The 24,976-nt window shown below is 28.3% G+C and overlaps 1 protein-coding gene across 3 annotated transcripts; it reads left to right on the forward strand.

Moving 5' to 3' along the window:
* The first annotated feature begins 9,151 nt into the window (after positions 1 to 9,151).
* On the forward strand, positions 9,152 to 24,951 carry LOC132948099 (UDP-glucose 6-dehydrogenase). 3 transcript variants are annotated; one of them, XM_061018411.1, is made up of 11 exons: positions 9,152 to 9,494; positions 9,592 to 10,104; positions 16,841 to 17,024; positions 17,091 to 17,228; positions 21,034 to 21,198; positions 21,487 to 21,684; positions 21,764 to 21,911; positions 22,004 to 22,098; positions 22,201 to 22,404; positions 22,951 to 23,106; positions 23,558 to 24,951. In XM_061018411.1, the coding sequence occupies exons 3-11, from the start codon at positions 16,866 to 16,868 to the stop codon at positions 23,684 to 23,686; spliced, it is 1,392 nt and encodes a 463-aa protein (XP_060874394.1). In that variant the 5' UTR covers positions 9,152 to 9,494; positions 9,592 to 10,104; positions 16,841 to 16,865; the 3' UTR covers positions 23,687 to 24,951. The 3 variants fall into 3 exon arrangements, with proteins under 3 accessions (XP_060874394.1, XP_060874391.1, XP_060874392.1); XM_061018408.1 differs by having other exon boundaries at positions 9,155 to 9,494; positions 16,833 to 17,024; XM_061018409.1 differs by having other exon boundaries at positions 9,155 to 10,104; positions 16,833 to 17,024.
* The last annotated feature ends 25 nt before the right edge of the window (positions 24,952 to 24,976 follow it).

The raw sequence follows: 24,976 nt of genomic DNA on the forward strand, positions 1-24,976 counted from the left end.
CTACTATAATTATACGACTATATAGGCATTACGTTTTAACAATTTGTGTAATCATGTGAATAATGTATTATTGTATTTTTTAATTATTTGTTAACTACATTACAAATTTTGAAATTATATTTATGATAATTATGTCACATTTTATAAAATATTATAAAAAAATAAAATATATTAATATACTAAATATATACCTAGTAAAAAGCATATGTACTATATAAGTAGTATAATTTATAATATAAAACATGTGTACAAATATATGTACAGATTGTAGAATGATCAAAATTAAAAAAAAGAAAAACAATTTCTAAACAAATTGACTTGCATTTTTATTTTCAGTTATAGTCAAACTGCTTTAATAACTCTGTTTTGAATGTGTTTATACAATAATATAAATGTATAATATATTATAATTGTTTTTTAAAATTAAACATAATGTACTAAGATCTGTATCCTCCTAAATGGATATTGACCCACCCAAGACAGCGGTCCAACAAGTATAACTAATTGTTTTTTTTTTTTTGATATACCCTAATGTTTATATATAACGATATAATAACTTTGAAACAATAATACTATTTTACTATATTACTATTATAGATCTAAATAAAAAAAGATGGGTAAGTGGATGTCGCTCTGCTGTACAGTAGGTTACAAGTGGGTCACTGTAATGGATGGTGTTAAATTTGAATTCAATGATATAATATCATTGTATAATAAAAACGATTCTGAGTGAAAACGGTCAGCCAGCTTATGAAATTATATTAAATTTTCACGCTTTTTTACCCAACAAACAAAGTGTATTGATATTTATAGAAAAAAAAACTAAAAAAATTGAAAACTGACAATGTCCGTAAACAGCTCAAAAAGAGTCAAAATATTTTCAACATTTTATGGTGTATAGAAAATGCTAATATAAACATTCAGTGAAATTTTCAAGTATCTACAGTCATTCGTTTTTTAATATTACAATAAAATAAGAAAATTTTTACATGAGAAATCGAGTAAATATCAAATGTTGTAAAAATATAAATTTCAGACGCTCATAAAAATTTAATTTAAGTTTCTTCTAGACATTTTTTTTTTGATAGAGGTAGACAAACTTATGAGTAATCTTATATTACATTTTCAAATCTTAGATTTAAAAAGAAAAATTTTTATGAATTCTCAACTCAAAATAATTTGCTATTTTTCGTGATTTTTCCATATTTTGTCAACATTTGAACTTTAAATGCTTATAAATAAAAACTGTGACTAAAGATTTTTAATTTTTTTCATCTGCCTTTGAAACAATAACCTAGGAGCCTTCTATTAAATGTTCAAGCTTTTTTACTCAACAGATAAAATTTTATTGATACTTATAGAAAAAAAAACTAAAAAAATTGAAAACTGACAATGGCCGTAAACAGCTCAAAAAGAGTCAAAATATTTTGTAAATTTTATGGTGTATAGAAAATGAAAATATAAACATTCAGTAAAATTTTCATGTATCTACAGTTATTCGTTTTTGAATAACAACAAAATAGCAAATTCGTTACATGAGAAATCGAGTGAATATCAAATGTTGTATAAATATGAATTTCAAACGCTCATAAAAATTTGATTTGACTTTATTGTAGACATTTTTTTTTGATAAAGGTAGACAAGCTCATGGATAATCTTGTATTACATTTTCAAATGTTAGATTTAAAAAGAAAAATTTTTATGAATTCTCAAAACAAAATAATTTGCTAATTTTCGTGATTTGTCCGTATTTTGTCAAGATTTGAACTTTAAATCCTTATAAATAAAAACTGTGACGAAGGATTTTTCATTTTTTTCATCTGCCTTTAAAGAAATAACCTAAGAGCCTTCTATTAAATTTTCAAGCTTTTTTAACCAACAAATAAAATTTTATTGATATTTATAGAAAAAAAAAACTAAAAAAAATGGAAACTGAAAATGTCCGTAAACAGCTCAAAATAAGTTGAAATATTTGGAAAATGTTATGGTGTATAGTGTAATATAGTCTAATGATAATATAAACATTCAGTCAAAATTTCATATATCTACGGTTATTTGTTTTAGAGTTGCACCAAAAACTAAAATCGATTTTCTCGAAAACAGATTTTACGTACACATTCCAGTTTTTTCTTAATTTTTCTTTTGTTTTTCACGTCGCTTTTGAAATGACTGGGAAATGTTTACTTTTGACTCCACCAAAGTACCAACTAGATTCACTTTCCTATCAGAAAAGTTACTGTTGAAGAAAATCGAAGCACTTTTACTGCCCTACAAGGTGATGGCAGACACAAAAAAAATTAAAAATTAAAAAAAAAAAAAACGCACATTGTAAAATCAATACATTCATCGCTTCGCTCAGAATCTAAAATGGTTGTATTTTCGATAGAATAATTATTTTATCAGGTAAAATGTTTAAAAGATTATTATTATGTTTTGATCATATAATATTATAATTTATTTCTTTTACATAATTTGTAGGTAGAATATTGTATGAACATTTATAAGGTGCAAACTATGTGGTATACCTACTCCTTAATCACACGTTATATTTTTTTCTCTTAGTTATGAGTTCATGACGTGATCGTCTGTATAGCTTGCACTTGACAGTACACCTATCTGACTCATCACCATACAATCGTGAGTCATGACTATATGTCACTTAAAAACATTCTTGGAAAATAATATCTAAATTACGTAAAACTATATTTTATACATTAATTTATTATTATCAAAAAACTATTTTGTAAACTTATATTATTTATTTATTATTATTTTATTACATCTAAACCTATTATTGTATTGCATAATATATTGCTACGATACTAATATCATATACTTTAGATAACATCTGAATCCTGAAGTAGTTTTGCCCAATAACAAAATAAAAACGAAGTAGTGTCTCTACTACAATATATAGTAGTTAGAAAACTAGAGACGTCGAATGTTCCTCTCAATTGATCAGGCCACGGTAATGAATATTATGTTAAAATTGAATTCAATGAAACGTATGAATAAATCAATCCATATTGCATGCGTAAAACGATTCTGAACCGAGACAGTCTATTAGCCTATATTATATAATATATTTCTAAGGGCATCATTTTATTATATTATATTGCTATAAGTAAATATTATTTTTATTAGTAATACGTCGTAGTTAGTTGAATTAATTGTTCACATAAATAAATCACATATTTCTATAATATAATAATATTATTTTACAGAATATTTAGGTATTTCTCAATATCTGTTATTACTTGTTAACTAATAAAGTAATAGGTAACTCATAATACAGTGGCGCCGAACACGCACGACTAATGGGGTAAATACCTAGAACTTTTTTAGGTGGTAGGTGGGTGGGTGGGTGGGTGGGTAGCCAGTTGGATGGATGCCTGCTTGATGCCTATATAGGTAGGTATTATATAATATTGTGAAAATACTAAATGGTAGGTATAAAGAATTACAGAGAACAGACATACTGTATACCTACTTGCTATCATATTACTTTATGTCTTTATACTAATCAACTAAATTCAATCAGAAAATCTCAGTATATACATTTTTAACAGCAAAATAATTTTGCAAATTGGTCAGCCTATGATATTACTAAGTATATTTGATGATATTATTGTGAGTAAAGTAATTTATATATTTACCTATTTACGTGGAACCTTGTTTTAAATTTACAATCCTAAGCTATAAAAGTTGAACATTTAATAAACTTTTAACTACAAAATAATTATTAAATTTTAAATTTGATAAATGTTGTCAAAATTTGAACTTTAAATGCTTATAAAAAAAATTGTGTTTATGTATTTTTAATATTTTTCAACTGCTATTGTTGTAACAACATATCAGAAGCCTCGCATTAAATTTTCAAGCATTTTTACCCAACAAATAAAATTGTATTAATATTTATAGAAAAAAAAACTAAAAAAATTGAATACTTACAATGTCCGTAAACAGCCCAAAAAGAGTCAAAATGACTTTCGAAAACTATTGGGAATATTAAATTTTGACCTCCCCAATGCACCAACAACATTCACTTTCCCATCCAATATAATACTAAGTTGAAAATCGAAGCATTATTTCGACTACTTATCGTGTACACAGACACAAAAAAAAAACACATCATTGTAAAATCAATACATTCATCGTTTCACTCAGAATCTAAAATAATGAAATTTATTACTAATAAATAAAATACTGTTTAAATTTTAATATACCTGAAATATTAATTAGATATTTTAATATGTTTGTGGCAGATTATATTAAATTGTATAATTATGATGCGTTAACGTGGTCAGTGATAACTCTGACCGTATTGTCGTACTTCCCATTCCCAAAATACAGCTTATTAAACTGGTGCCTCGTTGTTATCGCATTCAAACACCCCCAAATAACTACCTGTTGGCTGTTCATAATATATAAGGACATCAAAGTTAATATGATGTAATAACTAATAGATGATAATATTTCTAAAAGACCAAGAAAATTGGATCTAGTTTTATGAAACTATTTAATAGTAAGCTACCTAGCCAATTTCATATTGTATAATAATAATTATTATAATTATATTTATAATAATTTATAGTTATAACTTATAAATTATAAATATAATTTTATATATTAACCTATATTTTGTAATCGACTATAGTTTAAGAGGATGTCAGCGCACTATTAGTTTTCTCTCGGTCGCAACAAAGATAATAAGCATTATGGCATTCATGCAAAATCATTTTTTTAGTAATATTGAAGTAAAATCACCCCTATCAAAAATGATAAAGATTAATATTTTTGATAATTGATATATCTATTATCGTATAAATATATAGACAATGCCATAATTCAACGACAGCAATTTCCATACTTCTTGATATATAATATATTTGTTATTTACTAAAATAACTACCTAAGTACCTAATAAGTAATAACTATAAGGCTCGTATATAATATTATGTTCATCCACTTAAAATTACTTAAACATGTTTGGATTTATATTTTATATTCTAAAAAATTACCAAATTTGTAAAAAAATTAAAACATTTGACTTTTACAATTTACATAATATAACCCTCAAAATATGCTCACAACTTTTTTTTTAATATATGCCTAATAGGCATTGCCTATGTCTTATACGGCTATACTCCTATACTACTTAGTTACCTATAACTCAAACAATTATTTACCAACCTGAAATTGTATTTATAAATTATCAGATTTCCTAGAAATTTTTTTATTTATATATTTTTATTTTTTGTGTAGGTATGTTATCCCCGTTTGGGGCAATAACACTACTTCAATTTTCTTCAACAGTATTATGTTGTTCGATGGAAAAGTTAATCTAGTTGATGCATTTAGAGGGTCAAAATTTAAAATAATTATAGTTTTCAAAAGTGCAAGAAAAAACAAAACAAAAATTAAGGAAAATATTAATAATATAAAATATTTATTTTATATAAACAATTAATTTTAGGTAATTTATAATTTAAAAACGTTTTTTCAAATTTGTACAAGATTTTTACAAGTTATTCATATCGATTTCTCATTTAGCGATTTTCTTATCTTGCTGTAATTCAAAAAACGAATAGGTAACTGTCGAGGTAACTATAGATACTTGAAATTTACACCATAATATGTTTTTTTTATCAATTCATACACCTATGACTTGATTATTATTACTAAAATGATTTTTTAGCTAACAATTTATAAAACGTTCAACTTTTATAGCTAAGGATTGAAAATTTAAAACAAGGTTCCACGTAAATTGGTAAATAAATAACTTTGTTCACAATAATATCATCATATTATATTCTTAGTAATATCATAGACTGACCGCTGACTGGCTGTCTTTGCTCAGAATCGTTTTTCCTATACACTGATATTATTTATATCATTGAATTCAAACATAACACCATCCATTACAGTTACCCATTTGTAACCTACTATACAGCAGAGCTGCAGAGCAGCAGAGCAACACCCATTTGCACACCTTTTTTAATTTTTATTATTTTGAATGACGATATACATATTTACTTTTATTTTCTGAAGTAGTATATTATTTGGAATAATATGTCGATCCATAAAACAAATTTTGTACAAGTAGCTTAATAGTTATATACTTATACCTAAGTATTTTGAATTTTTGCGGTGTACCCTTGTACCACTCCACTTAGCTTATCATAACTTTAAAGTATAAATACATTTACCTAACTCATAAACTAATCGTCCAAAATTCAAATTTTATATATGGAAGTAAGTAATAAGTAGTAAGTACTCTAAAAATATTATGCTTTGGAATAAAGAATTAAAAATTATAGAAAATAGTAAATACCTAGTAATATTTAAGTAAACAAATTTTAAAATTTACTTCAATAATAAATATGCATATTTTATATTTTAAAAATCCAAAAATACGCATTTATAATCTCAAATAATAAAATATGTGCAATAATATACGAAATAAAAATGATATAATTTGAGTATTTGACTCAGTAGAACATGAATCATATATGTATGATGAATCTATGTTATCAAATTGGACCAAAAGAAAAAAACATAAAATTTCATAAACATTCGAACACTATACTTAGGCATATATACTAATAAATAATATGTAATAACGTATGTATACGCCTTTGTACGGCCTAGTACCTACCTATAACATATTAATTACAATTTACTATTATTAATTATAATTGAAATATTTTCATATATTATAACACTGCAACAAGTCAACATGATGCAATTAAAATAATTATAAATATAGTTCAATACTGTAACAACTCAACTTATTTCTATTTTTAAGTTATAGTACCAGTTCAATATTGAACTAAGTTTACTTGGTACAGTTTTGAACTGTTATAAAAGGGAAAATACAATAATTCCATAACGAATCAAGTGACTTCACGGACGGAATAATTTTTTGATATTTTATTGCGTTATTGATTTGAAAAGCATGTTAAAAGATGAATCCAAAAATGTATCAGTTCGCTTTAGCAATATTTCGAGTTGTTGCAGTATTGAACTGGAGCGTCGATATATCGTGTATATTTTGTCAGTGTACAAAGAATTAAGTGTTTTTACAATATTGTACGATAACTTGATATACGGTAATATATTTGCAGTATTATATTGAATTACCTGCACGTGCATGCATAATAATATTTACAAGGAAGTAAGAAGTAGTTTATGCAATATTTGTCGATAGGGTTTAAACAATAAGAATTAAGAATTTGAATATAATGTCCATACTCCATACATGTATATTGTATATTGTAAATACAGAGTGATTCACCAAGCATTTTCACTCCATTTATTTTTCTCTATTAATTAATTATTTTGAATTTATTCAAATTCTCATTATTTGAACTTTTAATTGTACATAAAGACCATTTCAAATTCTTGAGATTATTTTGTAATACTTAATCCTGTGGTGATACAAATTACAAACTTCTATTTTTCAAGAACTCCTTTTTTGCCGTAAATGCTTTAGTTGACAATAATTATGTTTATGTAGTTACTTATTCAAGTTTTTGCACGAGTTTATCAGTTATTAAAACTTTATACTACCTAGGATCATATAATGATCATTAAAAATGATTTTATAAAAATATAAAATTGAACTACCTATATAGAAGTAAATTGTAATATTATGGATCTAGACATCTATAGTATTAACTATAAATGTATACAATAGGACCATTTTTACAAATTATATATGTTATTATGTTAATATATAGGTATCAATATTAATTACTAACATTATCAAATTGCCATAGCCCCATAATCTTCTAAACCCAATATCATGGACCTTAGTGGCAGACTGAACTTAAATTTTAAAAGACGCATTTTCATAATTAAGTAGTACTATCTTTAAGTATAATAAATAATTTAAAAATCAGATTTTGTATAACTGCATTATTTAAGAAATAAGGGGGTGAGCGTGGTTTGTGAATCACTCTGTATAAAGACTTATCGTTTAAACATGAAAAAAGAAAACAATAGGTACATTACTCAACCCGTGTTTGACTCGCGAGTCAAGGACCGTGTGATTGCACGTAGGTATATACGTATATTATATTATACGTTTATGCACTAGGGTGACCCAACAAAAAGTACATTTTTTTTTTTTAATTCCTCCCCTTGTAAAATGCAGAATTAGTTGGTATAGTATGGAATAGCTAGAACAAATTTGACAAACTTGGAAAACCAAAAAATAAAAAATAAAATATATTTTACCGCCCAACGTCTACAGAAAATTACTGTTATATACCATAGGTTCTCAAAATATGCGTTCACCGTAAGCAATTTAAACTAGAAAGTAGAAACTCTAAAAAAGCTATTTCACTATCACCATGTCATCACATAGAACGCGCGTTCGCGTACAACGTTTTTCGTGGTTCTAGTAAACTGTTCAATCACTCCAATCTGGGTTTAGTATATTAATTTGGTAATTAATATTTTGATATACCTAATGTTTGATATTGATCTCCGTAATCTAAAACAGTTGGGGTTAATGCCTTAACCACTAGAGATCTGCATGGGACTTTTTTTCGGCCCGAAACTTAAATTAAAAATGTGACCCACCCATGCCCAGTCCAAGTACAATGATCCAACCATATCCAACCTGAAATATTTGTCTAATGGCCCAGCCTTGTCGCTACGGGTCGGGTGGGGTACGGGCTGGGTCAAGTTGGCCTAAAGTAAAGATATAGATTGAAAGTCTAAAATATGTAAAGTAAGTTTGGGGACAACATGATTTTCAGAAAAAGATTGTATATGACTATTAATATATCTATTAAAAGAGAGAGAGAGAGAAGTTTAACAGCTCGCTATAACAATCGCATTACATTACATTGCAAATGAATTTTTATTTAAATACAAAATAGTCTTCTTACATAATTTTATATTTACTATAATCCCCCTCAAGCCTCCCCCCCATTTCCACCAATGCACTAAGGCATTAAGCAACCCATGGCAGGGTATGTGGAATGCGCTGTCCATATAATATATAAATATAGTCTATAGACAAGATAAGTATGTCGATGGTTGAAATAATTCAACTTTACGTCTTTACGGTAACCTGTGGTATATAAATTGGTCAATTACAAGAATTGACGAATCAAGGAGTGCCACCGTACCTACGACATCGTATTACCATCGCGTCGAAATAACAGCTGATGATCCTACTATCCTAACCACTAGGCACTAACCGGTATAATATTCTATAGGTAGATCCTAGTAGGTATGCGTGCAGTGTCGAGGAGTATCGATACGTCAGCCGTCTTCGCGTTATAATAAGAATAATAACGATAACGATGACGATAACGTGAGAGGGGCAACTATAGCGTTTTTACACACGCAGCTCGGGTTTTTGCTTTTTTTTTTTATTTTTTTATTTCTCATCGGTGTCTCTCAACGCGACAGACGACAGTTCCACCACCACCTCACGGCCTTGCCGAAACATGTGCAGCGGTGAACCTCGTCAACAGGTACAATAAATAATAATAATATGTCGTGTGTGTTGTTATGAAATATTATTATAATAATATAATACATGACGCAACATAATAATTAATAATATTATAGCGTCCGAGACGTCTCAAGAAACGACGACGTGCCGTAGCGTCGCAGACGGGGCAGTGTGGCCGTGGCGGCGACGGCAGCGGTCCGTAGTCCGTACGCGCTACGCGTCAACGGCCGCAGACCGACCCACCCCCACCACCACAAACATCAACATAACGTAGCCCGGGCAACGCGTGGCCACGTCAGCCGCCGCCGCCGCCGGATCAGCTCGTGTAACTCCGTCGTCACCGACTCGGTTCTACCTTCTGCGCCGCAGCGACCGTGTCACCGCCGCCGACACCGTCGAGCCCGACCGTACCACTGTGTGCGTGCCCGTCGATCCGTTCACGTTACCGTGTCCGACTGTGAGTGTTAGTGTGTGTGCGAGCGTGCGCGCGCGCGCCGTAGATCGATAAAACGCACCGTCTGCCCTGCTGCGCTTCTGTTGCTACACGCCGGCTGCTTATCACCGTCCGCGATCGACGTTATCACGCTGCCGGTCCAATACGCCAAGTTCCGATAACACCCACGTCCACGGTAATAATTTGCCAGAGTGTAATAATAATAATTGCGTTTACGTTCGGTACACCGGTTGATACCGACCTGGGTGTGCTAACGATTAAATATAATAATGTGTAGGTACCTCTGTTATAATAATAATAATAATACATCTATCGTGTTCATTGCGTTTCCACATCAGCGAGTTACCGACGACGAAAGTCATCATTTATTATAGGTGCATTGGGTTTTTTTTTTGATTTCGTCCTGTTTGGCGGAGCTGCTTGTTGTTGTTGGGTAGGTATCGCATACTATTATTTTTAGGCGTACCATAACTGATTATGAACAATAGTATTAGGTTCTAGTTTTAGAAGTGTAATCGATGCGAAGATGCATTTATTAGCACGTACTGTTGCATGTTATTATAATATGTACCTACATGGAAACGATGGTTAGGTTGCAAGTCGAGCATCCGACATCAGGCACCTGCTGCAGAGAATTAATGATTTGAGTACAAAATATATTATGTATTATATCCGCGTCAAGTGTAGACTCTCGGTAATCCTTTGAACTAAAAAAAAAAAATCAAAATTACAAAACTTCGGGACTCGGGAGTTGTTACAGTGGCGAATCCAGGGCTTAATTTTGGGAGGGGCATGATGTGGGGGAGCGGGGAAAAGTACGAAAAGTTCTAAAATTGGCTAAACACAGTGTAAAACAAAGAAAAACTGCGGCGATTAGGGGGGGGAAATGCCCCTTTTGCCCTCCCCTTGGAGCCGCCACTGAGTTGTTAGTACGAAGCGAGTTACAAAGCGCTCGCGGGCTCGGCCGCTGCAGTTATTATGGCTCAGTTGTGTGGGTCGAGGATGATATTATAATGCTATAATACAGTGGATCGAGTGTTGTCTAGGACTTGATATTACGAGTAGGGCGCATGACGTGTAAACTGTAAAGCCACGTACTTAATAACAGGCACTATAGCCTGTCACAAGTATAAGTACTTGTAAATATTATAGATCTATTGACATAATATTATATTATTATTATATTGTATGTAAAACTATTGAGTGACATTATCGATTTTCTGAGTGGTTGCGCTTCAGTAGAAATAATATATTATATTTTATTTATGATATTCGCATCTGTTCAAACTATTTATAGAGCTGTAGTATGTACAATATGTGATGTATCAAAATTCACGAGAGCTTATATTTAAATATTTTTTTATTTATTTATTACAATTTATACAATCTGTAATGAAAATTAATACAATACATACTATGGTGGGGAGGGGTGTACAAGTATGCAGTTAAAATATATTATGCATAATATTGTACAATTGTGTGTATTTCGATTCGTGGTAGTCGTACATGTGCAATTTTTGTTCCGTTCACGTGAGTTTATAGCTCGTCCATTAAGCCCGCCCAACGGATCGTGTTACAATCATTACGACATATTATTATTATTATTCACAAACCGGTGTGCGGGTCTGATGTCGATGACACCACGGTTTTCTCGAAAAACTAAAAAGTAGTATTGAGTTATGGTACCTAATGAGTAATGACAAATAAATATCGCATACTTCGGGGAGGGTAAACCGTGTTAGATTTAGATAATATCATGTCATTATAAATTAATATCTATATTGTTATGTAAATGTTTATGACGACGTTATAACTTATAACAGATCTCAAAAAAACTAAGCACCTAACAAATAAACAATGTATTTGGCTTCACCGTATATAGGGTCTTTCTGATTTCTAAATCTAATGCTCGGAATTCCTGTATCGTCAACAATTATAAATACATGCACCGTCACTTTTAGCTGGCGCCTAATATATTTTATATTCATAATATACATAATATATGGATATAATATAATATGTATGTATATATTATATACCAGGTATCTATATATACCACACACGACGGTAGAAGACTACCCCACCTTTGTCCTTTGGTAGTGTTTTTTCTGCTGATTCAGACGCGTAACAGGAAAACAGGATGTGATTGTATACAGTGGATACAGGATAATAGAATATTATTGTGTACCTATTACCTAACTACACATAATGTTTAGTGCTCGGTTATCTGCACAGTGTATGCAATAATATAATCACGGCTTAGTACTTTAGCGGTTTCTTATTATTGAGAATTTCTGGAATAGATATTATAATATAAAAATATGTGCACCTTTATATTATTTACCTAACAATTATATTTTTAAGCACTTGTTCAATCGCTGTAACTTATTGTAGATTTAAGTACATGATCCACGTGTTTTTAAGGATCACGATAATATATGTCACAATCGTCATGTGCATAATTTAATATTAACTATATTCGTATTTATCATCATGGTAATATACTCATCTACTGTATGAAACTATGAACACAATATGTGTTTTCGTATTTCCTAGAAATCATTATTTTTTATTAAATGTGTAAATAAAGTATAAACACGTACAGGTCCTGCTACAATATAATATCACGTACTCGTGAATAATTTTAGCCATAGATTTTTAGAACATGAATATAGTATAGCATAAACTATAGAGTATAATAGTTACTCAGAAATTATTACAATTCATGTAGGTGCCTAATACAAATATTTGAGTTTCAGTTAGGTAGTACAATGTATTTTGTTGTATTTTTCATTTGAACTTTGATGAATTAGGATCGTTTAAAGTGTAAATTAATGAAAATGATGGTTGTAAAATTAATTTTTATTTAAAATACGTAATAAATAAAATAAATAATAATTAATAATGTTGTATTATAGTTGTATACTTCTGTTACTTCTATGATAGTCCTTCATCTTTCACATTCCACTAAGAAACTTATATACACTATGTATTATATTATGCAGAATATGCATAAATTGGTACATTAACACTATATTATATCAGCTGTAAACATTCATTGACTAACAGCAGATCAGACAAGTTCATTAATCAACCAGTCGGTATTTTCCTTTAAGGTTCATTAGCTAAGTTGTCTAGAAACTGTGGACTAGCTGATTAATTCAATACACTTACTAATAGACTTCCCATTTAACAAGTAATTTTTTATTATGTAACGAAAAAAATACATTTGATAAATATTTATTTAAAATTTCTTATTTAATTTATTTAATTTTAAACTGGTAAACTAATAACGTTTACAACACAAAAACGTACAATATACTAGAAGTGTAAAATGTTTACAATAATTGTGAACTCGTCTCCAAAATATAGTAGTTATACCTAACTACATAATTCAAGATACCTAATTAATTATATTACATAATGTATTATACATTTATAAACAATACCTAAACATAATTTCACTAACATACTAATATTTTTGGATTTTATATTTTTACTCGATTGTTTTTACCATAATTCTTGTTTTTAAATAATTTTCGTTTCCACGAGTTACATTTTTATATTTATATAAAATGCGAACACTTGTTAGTCTACAAGTCTAAATTTGAATTTTTCATATAATTTGAAATCATCATACTAAAAGCCTCAATTCAAATTTCAAAATAATATAACATTGTTTTAAATTAATAGGTATTTTATTTTCTCTACCTTACAATAACGAGTATAATACATATTTCCTCAGTAGGTAATGTCATTACATCTACATTTAATAATTTCTATCAACTCAATAAAATAGAAATAATATTAGTTTGTATGATGTTGTATTGAAATATTGTTTATGCGTGACTTAATTATTTCATATAAAAAAAAAATTCTTTTTCCTCTTATACCATCAATACATCCATACTATTCATACTGTTTGTATACATTTATCAATTAATGTATGCCATCAAGTATAATATAATAATACAATGCAATGCAATGTAATAGTATAATTGATGTTTCCTATTAATAATCTATAATATAACTATATTAGATGCATTAGTATTGTAGTTAAGAATATTTATTTGACTGTTTACTTACTTCCATGCCATTATACCAAACATAATATTTCGAGCCGCGAGCCATGGTGAATATCAAGTAGACAAAAGTGCGTGTGACAGTCGACAGATAACAGGACGCGAACAAACTTATGCGAGCTTATTGACAGAGAAAACCAGCACTGGTTTATGTACTTATTAAAGTATATTGTGTAATACACAAGCTACGGCTTAGATATTATCGTATTTATATATTATATAAATAAATCATTTTCAAAAAATACAATGATACGGTATACTTAATAGTGCATTATAATATATATAGTACTTACATTATTATTATAAAGTGTTGTGATTTTTTTAAAGTAGGTATACAGTTTAAAAGTGCACTGTTGCAGTGTTCCATTTGACATTTTGATTATTTAAATATAATTAGATGACAATTATTACTTTGATCAAAATGGAAACAAATACTTAATGTTACTGCGTTAGTTAGGGCTCAAAAGTTATTAGAGTTGCATATTTTTCTAAATGTTATCCTAAATACCACACCAAGCTAAAAATCTATTCAATATTTAAAAACAATGACGAGTTTCATATTTTTGAAAATGTTGTAAAATGTAAATAAAAGTTTCATATAGGTATATATTTCTCAATTGTATAATATATTGTGCAAATGCATAATATTTTCTTGTATTATCTATGCATTGTATACTCCATTATGAACATATATTGATATTTTGATTTTCTTAAAATTTGAACAAACAAGCAAAAAGCGCAATTGTTTTGTGTAACTAGCTTTGGCTACGACGACTTATTATCTTTTTTGTCCAACCAATTTTCGACAAAAATGTCATTATTATCGTACTTTTATTTTCTATTCTAATATGCAGCTATTATGCATCTTATATACATGTGTACCTACCTACTATATTATAATGCGTATTTTATCGATTATAACTTCTATATAGTTCTATAATTCTCGAGCCTTACGTTACGTATAATAATTTGTGTCAGAATTGCAAAATTATTGCAATTAAAAATATAATATTAACGTCATTACAGATAAGTAAATTTGTTTAGTTCGCGCGTCTTTATTTTTATGAATAATTACTAATTAATTAATAAATCGCATCATCATTATTTTTCTGAAAATTAATAAATGTTAAATAAGTTTTACCTAGAGTTATACCATACTTAATCAAATTTAAAATGCATATAAATATATTTTTTTTGAGGATATAATTTTTATAAATGCAGGTAACCTACCTATAATCTATATAAATTATATAATTTATTATGTTCTTCTGGACAATCCTGGTAATTACTATAGTATATTACTATATTACTATATTAGTGATATTACAAAACAATAGAAATAACAACTATTTAGTATATTAACAAGCGACATAATTACCACAACGATACAAATAACCATAATAAGCTATAAATTAAAACATTAAATTATTTTATCTTTTTTCATTTCCGTACACATCGGCTATGTAATATATTATAAATAATAAAAATATATATTATAATATATGTATACTATAGAAGTATAGACGTTGTTGATGGACGTTGGTTGGTATCTAACCAGTAACCACCACCACCGATATGTTGTACAAATAAAATTAAATCACGAATATAATATGTATATACATACTTACGTACTGTACTACTGTGTAGCTACATTTAAATATTGTACATATCTACACACGAGGATATTATGTATCTATGTTTTATGAGTTATCTAATATATTTAAAAATAATACTCTAAAATTATTTACTATCGACTCGATTATTTACTTCTCATAAAATAAATATCGAACAATAACATAAAAAGTTTTCATTCATTTGTGGTGAACGTTGTATACCTACTTTTAGAGTGTAAAAAGGAAAAAAATGTGATATCAAATCTTTTATTTATCAATTCGTATCAAAATGTCGAATCGTCGTACACGACCTAACTAATTAATGTATTTGGTTAGGATACCTAGTTGACATTATGTATACTATTATACTAATAATCGCTTACTATACATATAGCCTATAGCGATATTTGTTTTTAATTGTGTAGCACTTAAACGTTTGAATTTTTATAAGTTATTTTCCATACGACCATATTATTACATTCCACATATTATTAAGTTTCTTCTCAATTATTGATAATGGCATATCATAAATATATATTTATTGCTAGGTATATAATACATTCATACTTATTATATAGGTGTTTTATGTTTATTTGTATTTTATGTTCATATATTAGATACCTTCTGAAAATCAAATGTTAAATTAAATATAATTTTACAATTATTTATGATTAATAGGTTCAAATGAGAGCAAACAAGCAAAGGTACCTATATTAATATAGCAGTAAACTGGTGTATAAAACTCTATGTTTACTGTGTTCAGTCAAAAGTACTAGTTTTGTACCCAACCGTAGGTACGTCCCACTCATCCCCTCCTATTAATCACGTGGTATTCTGTTTTTGATAATAGATAAATACGTTTTATACATTTTGTTAGTTGTTTCTACACACTGATTATAATCATGAGCGTTGATACAAACATCAAACATATAGGCTAAGTTTTTGTTTAGCTAAACGGTATTCAGGAGTAAACAATTTTGCAAAGTTAAACACTGTTTAAGTCATTGTTAATTAGATAATACATTATATTGCACAAATAAAGAATTAAAACAATTTTAATATTTTTAAAGTGCCATCAAACTGAGTTAGGTACTATTTTGTATTTTATCGAACATTTTAACATTTTAACATTTCAATATTTTATTACCTTTGTTTATTATGTATGAAGAATGAGTGTTCGTGTTATAATTTAAGACGATTGTTTTAAGTTTAACAGATTTTCATAAGCTGCAAGAGATACTATGGCAGTCACAAAAATATGCTGTATAGGCGCTGGATATGTAGGTGGGCCCACATGCAGTGTAATAGCAATGCAGTGTCCTCACATAAAAGTCACGGTTGTAGACATAAGTGCTCATCGTATTTCTCAGTGGAACTCAGAAAAATTGCCCATCTACGAAGTAATTTGAAATATTAAATCGTATTTACATTTTTCATATTTATACTCAACATAATTTCATTTTTAGCCCGGACTCGATGACATTGTAAAAAAACGGAGAAATGTTAACTTGTTCTTTTCTACAAACATCGAAGAAGCTATCCAAGAAGCAGATTTAATTTTCATTTCTGTTAATACCCCTACAAAGACATTTGGAGTAGGCAAAGTAAGTATCGTGTACATTTACCTGCTAAAAATAATACGATTAGGTGTATTATAATACTCTGCTGTACCTATATTATATAATAATTATATCAGTATGCGCCTCGTAATTGAGGTCACTGATAAGTGTGTATACATTTGAGTTCAATGATTCGAAAACGATTATTAACGGGGTCGATATCGTCGGCCTAAGTCGCAAAAGGTGTATGTCCAAAATGACAAACTTTTAAGGAGAGGAAAAAACGTTTAAACATTTCGTCAGCCCAAGTCCATAATTCGCAAAGGTCGTATATTTGTCACAATTCTTAAAATCATTACATCGAAAATACGACAATTTCTAATTATCGATTTCACGGAGGATAAAATGATACAATTTCAGTTACAACTTTATCGTACGATGAAGTTTTTTTCCCGAAATCGAAAAAAATGTACGCCCTTTGCGACTTAGGACGACGATTTGTAAAGATATAATGATATTTTATAGTTTATATTAATTGATTTTCTTTTAGTGACTTGAGAGTTGGTACAGTGTCGTATAATTGTGTTGAATTAATAAAAACATTACATATCAATAGATATGTTATTAACTATTATAAGTCAGAATGGTATGAATAACATTGTGGTAATATAGCTTAAAACTAATGTAAACATTTTTAAAATGCATTTGTATACAGAAAATAATAATATACGTAATTGTGAAAAGTTTGATGTATCTAAGTTTGAAATGTTTTAAACTGCAAGTTGCAACATAATAACAAAAATCGTTAGATGCAAAATAGTTATTTTTTGTTAAAGTATATCTATCTATAATATAGATTCTATATTATGTTTAATTTTGTCAACATTTGGACTTCAAACGTTTCTAAAAAAAATTATGTCCATGTATTTTAAATACTTTTAGAATGCAGTAAGAAAAATGTATGTTGAACTTTGAATTAGATTTCCAAACTTTTTGATCGAAAAAAAATATATCATCATTCGTAAGAAAAGACAAAATTCTAAAATGGCAAATGCTCATTGGTAAATAGATTAAAGTTGGTCTAAATATTTTTGAATAAAAAAATAATAATTCAAGTAATAATGCCAATAATGGTTTAGTTACTAGGTTAGTTTAATAATTTTTGAATAATAATAAAATAACAATAACCGTTTGAAGAGAAATCGTTATTCAAAACTAAGTTTTTTTGATATTTTTGATTGCTATATGAATAACTTAATATAAGACACCTTGTACTCAATTATCAAGCTTTTTGACTAATAAATAAATACTTTATCAACTTAAATCGAAATAAAACTAGAAAATTAGAACATTTTAAATCTGCACATAACTCAAAAACGCCAAAAATCACATTTTTTTTGAAATTATATAACATCTATTAAAGATGGATTATGATGTAGATATTGCGTACCTAGTAGTATAATTTCCCACGATTTTTTTCGAAAATTAGGTACCAATCAAATTTACTACCAGAAACGACCCTTATAAAGTCTGATGCATAGTTAATGATCAGTCGAAAAAAAAATAATCAAAAGTACAACTTTAGGTTTCATATCTATTAGCTATTTAATATTATATGGCTGTATTGGATATACTTATGTAGGTAATTGTTATTAATTATTTGTGATTTTTGGTGGAATTTCGTATGGAAAACTATTTGCTTCATTCTAGAATTTCGTTAGTCCGCACCAGTGTAAAATTATCCCCATATATCCCGACGCGGAATAATGAATCATGTCCAAACATCCCGGAGCGTTTTTTTTACACCAGTTCCAGTGAACTATTCAATTATGCCATTGTAATTATATAATATAGTCTTTTTGAAAACAATAGAAAACAAGTACCTACATAGATAACAGATAAGGAATTAAAGATGCACACTTTGCGCCGCCAACAAGCATCCGTGGATGAGTCTCTCGTTGGATCGTTTTTCGATGAAAAATAATGCCATCAAATAATTAAAAATATAATGTGCGTAGGTTCACAAAATTTTAATTCACATATTAAATTTATTGCAGGCAGTTTTTTTTGTTAATAGAATAAAGAATTGTAAATTTCAATGATATGTACCTACATTAAAATTGAGAATATAATAGGAATGTTATGAGTACTTTATAATTTCAATAGACTTATAGAGTAAAAAACATCGTCAGCAAATTTAAAAAAAAAATGATTAATAATCCCAACTCAAGTTTGACTTGAATCCCGAATATGCTAATAGTATTGACTATAACAAAGTAAATGTATTGTATAATAGTACTAAATAGGTTATAGGTATTGTATTAAATATAAATATTCTGTTTTAAATTTAAAATGTAGTTTAAATACTTTATACGAAGGTATCTCATAATTTTTTGCATACAATTATTAAGCAAATGTGGGGCACGTAGAGGAGATGAGTCGACGACGCAGCAATTTAAAATTTTTGTGAGAATATAATTTGTCGTGCTTATAAAATCACTTAGCTTGTACCTACCTATGTTGCTATGTGCATTAATTAAAAAGGTGGGTAAGTGGATGTCGCTCTGCTGTATAATAGTAGGTAACAAGTGGGTCACTGTAATGGATGGTGTTAAATTTGAATTCAATGATATAATATCATTGTATATTTGTATAAGAAAAACGATTCTGAGCGAAAACGGTCAGTCAGCCTATAATATTATCAAGTATATTTGATAATATTATTGTGAATAAAGTAATTTATATATAAGTATATAACCTATTTACGTGGAGCCTTGTTTTAAATTTTCAATCCTTAGCTATAAAATTTGAACATTTTATAAATTTTTAACTACAAAATATTATTAAATTTTAAATTTGATAATTTTTGTCAAAATTTAAAAACTTTAAATGCTTATAAAAAAAATTGTGCCTATGTATTTTTAATATTTTTCAACTGCTAATGTAACAATATATCAGGAGCCTTGCATTAAAAAAAATTAAAAACTGACAACGGCTGTAAGCAGCTCAAAAAGAGTCAAATTATTTTTAAAATTTTATCGTGTAAAGAAAATGCTAATATAAACATTCAGTGAAATTTTCAAGTATCTACAGTCATTCGTTTTTTAATTACAATAAAATAAGAAAATCGTTACATGAGAAATCGAGTGAATATGAAATGTTGTAAAAATATGAATTTCAAACGCTCATAAAAATTTAATTTGACTTTCTTGTAGACATTTATTTTTGGTAAAGGTAGACAAACTTATGGATAATCTTGTATTACATTTTCAAATCTTAGTTTTAAAAAGAAAAAATTTTTGATATTTATAGAAAAAAAACAAAAAAAAATGGAAACAGAAAATATACGTAACAGCTTAAAATAAGTCAAAAAATTTGGAAAATGTTATGGTGTATAGAAAATGCTAATATAAACATTCAGTCAAACTTTCATTTGTTTTAGAGTTGCACCAAAAACCAAAATCGAATTTTTGGAAACAGATTTTGCGTAAAAATTCCCGTTTTTCCTTAATTTTTCTTTTGTTTTTCACGTCGCTTTTGAAAACTATTGGGAAATTTTTACTTTTCATACCCCAAAGTACCAACTAGATTCAATTTCCTATCAGAAAAGTTACTGTTGAAGAAAATCTAAGCACTTTTACTGTCCTAAAAGGTGATGACAGACACAAAAAAATAACAAAAAAAAACACTTATCATTGTAAAATCAATACATTCATCGCTTCGCTCAGAATCTAAAATATTAAGTCAAAGTAATCATTTTGTCTTAACCATAGAAGCAAAGAAACCAGCATGTTTACAAGAAACCAAATATAATTTGATATTAATTCGTTTGTGCCATATTTTATCATAGGGACGTGCCGCCGACTTAATGTACGTTGAAAACTGCGCTAGGACTATTGCCCAAGTTTCAACAAGTGATAAAATTGTAGTGGAAAAAAGTACAGTACCGGTACGTGCAGCGGAGAGCATTTTAAAAATTTTAAGCGCTAATCACAAGCCGAATGTTAAATTTCAAGTAAGTCAATATTTCTACGTTATATCGTAGGTACATTTTTTAGTATATAATATATAATATATTGGATGTAGGCATTTTGTATCATACGTACCATTTTACCATAGCCGTACTTACCCAATGACCTTGACGCGTGCTAGGTAAATACGTACGTATAGGTGATGAATAATACAATAATTTGTTTATCCACATTCGAAATGTTTTATCTCGTAGGTGAATTTGAATGTAACACCACGCTGTAAGTCGTGACTGTGTGTTATAAATATATTATGTATACGTTTGTTAATATAGGTATTATCTAACCCCGAGTTCTTGTCTGAAGGCGTGGCCGTTGAAAACCTACTAAATGCAGATCGAGTTCTTATAGGGCACGAAGAGACCGCCGATGGTTTATGGGCTTTTAAGGAGCTCAGCAAAGTATATTTGAATTGGATACCCGAAGCAAAAATCCTCAGGACCAACACTTGGTCTTCGGAACTAACCAAATTGGTAACTTCAAAGGGGGTTTTGCTCGTGCTATAATACGTACATATATGGTAATACTTACCAAAATGCATTATGTTCACAGGCGGCTAATGCATTTCTAGCTCAGCGGATTTCCAGCATCAACTCAATGTCTGTAATATGTGAAGTGACTGGTGCAGACGTCAGTGAGGTGGCTAAGGGCATAGGTCTCGATTCCAGAATTGGGCCCAAATTTTTACAAGCGTCAGTTGGTAAATACTATTACTAATAATTTGGTTTGAAAACTCAAATTTGTTTTGATTGCTAAACAAAAATGTTTCCTAATGACACAAATATGTTAAAGGTTTCGGAGGCAGTTGTTTTCAAAAAGACCTACTAAATTTAGTTTACATATGTGAATGTTTAAATATTCCGCAAGTAGCTGTTTATTGGCAACAAGTAACAATATCATTCTATTTATAACTCTATTACCTACTACCTGGTCATATAATAGGTATCTACCCAATGAATAAAATTAATGTGGTTTATTTTCATCTACAGGTACTGGACATGAATGTTTATCAAAAATCTAGATTTTCAAATAAAATTATAGAATCATTGTTTAATACAGTCACTGGTAAAAAAATAACTATGTTTGGGTTTGCATTTAAAAAAGACACAGGTGATACTCGTGAGTCGCCTGCAATACACGTTGCTAAGACGTTACTCGATGAAGGAGCAAAACTCAATATTTATGACCCGAAGGTGAGTTTGAAGAACAATAGTAGCATAGTGGAACAGGTATAAAATGTGAAATTCTGTAAAAGGAAAAAACAACATTTGACGGAGATGCTGTTTTTTCCTAATGATCAATGTAAAATACCTACCTACGGTTATTTATTATTTTCATTATTCACAGTACCTATATACGACTATGTATCTCATTCTTATTCATAATTAAAATGAATCTTTATTCCTAAAAACTATAAATGCTTCGATATCATTAAAATATTTATAAAAATTATGAATTATATCTCATTTATGTTTAATAGTACATTTATAGTACATTAATTTGTATAATTGTATCTTCTATCTACAAATCACAATTATAAATTAAATCATAATTACTTATTAGACAAGAAATAAAATGAATAGTAAATAATTGTGTATATCATGTATTTTTAAACATTATAATGTGAATTTGTTTTTAAATAAACTGAACAGAATGTTGTAACAAAATACCTAGGTTTCATTTATAATATGGTACTATTGGTACAAAATATGATTATTAAGATAAATCACTGATCTTAGGTGGAACCAGAGCAAATAAAAAAAGATCTCACGCATCCTTACGTTACTGATAACCCAGAAAACGTAATTAAGTCTATTGAAATTCACAATAATCCATACACAGCTGCAGACTCGACACACGCTATTGTAATATGCACCGAATGGGACGAATTTGTGGTAATTTTTATAAAATAATTATTTTATTTACAATCAACTGATCTAATTAGTTTCACATGCATTTAAAGTTGAAAAGTATATCTAGAAATTTACTCGATTTAATGAGAATTTAATAATACCAAATATAAACCATTTCATTCTATAACAATTTTTTTTTTTTGTCTTTTAGGATATTTACCAACTGCATCAAATTATATTTTTTTATTTGTTATATTATACATAATCATACATCCTTTTTAAAATTAGTATTCAATATTTAAAATTTACATAATTTATTCTGACAATTGATACAAATTTAAAGAAAAATACTTAATTTCTAATGTTTTAGTGTATAATACACACATTTATTTCTAATGAAAAATATTATAATTAATGGTCTACTGGCCTACTGCTTTACTTTACTAATAGTTATTTATAATCAACCAATGACTGATGTATTATCATGTTCTAGAACTTGGATTATGAAAAAATTTATGAACGTATGATAAAACCAGCATTTATTTTTGATGGTCGCAAGATTCTGAACCATGAAATCTTGGCCACAATTGGTTTTCAAGTTCATACAATTGGAAAACGTTGAATTTTAAAAAAGTATGGCGTGTATTGTCTTCCATTTAACCATATCAATTGAGTATTCTTGCCACTACCAGAAAATATCAGTAATTACCTATATTAAATATTTATATTTTTTTACATTTATATTTCATAGTTTATACATAACCTTACACAAATTTTTGATACATTTATACATGTCATGGCCTCATACTTAAAATAAGAAATTAATTACTATAAGTAGAAAGGATTTATAAATTGTAATATTATAACTATGTAAAATTGGTACATATCTTACATTTTTATAATTATTGATAAGCTAATACTTTTATTAATTGCTATTTAAAAAAAAAAAATATTAAATATAATTAAAGCTAAAATGTATAAAATGTAAAAAAAAAAACAAAAAGTTATTATTAATATTTCATACAGTGTGTAGATACTTATAAAATTACACTTTCTAACTAACATTTATACCTACAAAATATTTAATTTATGTTTATGTTATTATTACAGTTATAATGTATGACACTACATGTATTTTTATGTCATTTTTATGTATTATCTTTTTTAAGCCTATTATTGTGTACCTATTATAATTTACTTTAAATGTTGTAAGAAAATTACCTATTACTTAATGCGAATACAAATTAATACATTTTTTTTTTAGTTCATGAAAGTATGTCTATTTTATATTATTTGCACAAGTTATTATATAAAAAGTACCTATTATTATTGTTATTTTTAATTCTAAAGCTGCGTTTACATGGGGCGTGAATTTGAGAGTGAACCACGCCACGCCACCTTCGTTCGTATCTCACAACTGAAAATCAAACATTGTTTGATTCTATCACGTTTGGGTCGTGACGCCGAAAGCGTGGTTCACTCTCGTGATTCATGTCTCGTGTAAACCTAGCTTAACTTGTCTATACTATTTCGCTTCAACCCATAATAAAGATAAGTAGTAAGTACCTAGATTTTAGTTATCTAACTTATAGAAAGTAATAACATATAATATGTATGTGTGAATTTATTTTTGTCCAAGACCTTAAGACGTATGGGGAATTTTTTGTAACAACTGTAACAAACTTACATATTATAAAACCGTTTACCTATTAAGTCTCTACTGGAAACATACCAGATCCCGGTTACCATAATTATTATGATATTGAAAGTTATACACTTATATTTATTGCTACACCTAAATTTGTCTGTTTGTATGTAACATGCATTCAACATTTTCAAATACTTAGGTTTTTTAAAGTACAGTTTTCTGTTGTGCACCAATAAAAACGTTGATACTCAACATTATTTAAAA

The sequence above is a fragment of the Metopolophium dirhodum genome, chromosome 7, assembly GCF_019925205.1.
Source record: "Metopolophium dirhodum isolate CAU chromosome 7, ASM1992520v1, whole genome shotgun sequence".
In the NCBI taxonomy this organism is placed as follows: domain Eukaryota; kingdom Metazoa; phylum Arthropoda; class Insecta; order Hemiptera; family Aphididae; genus Metopolophium; species Metopolophium dirhodum.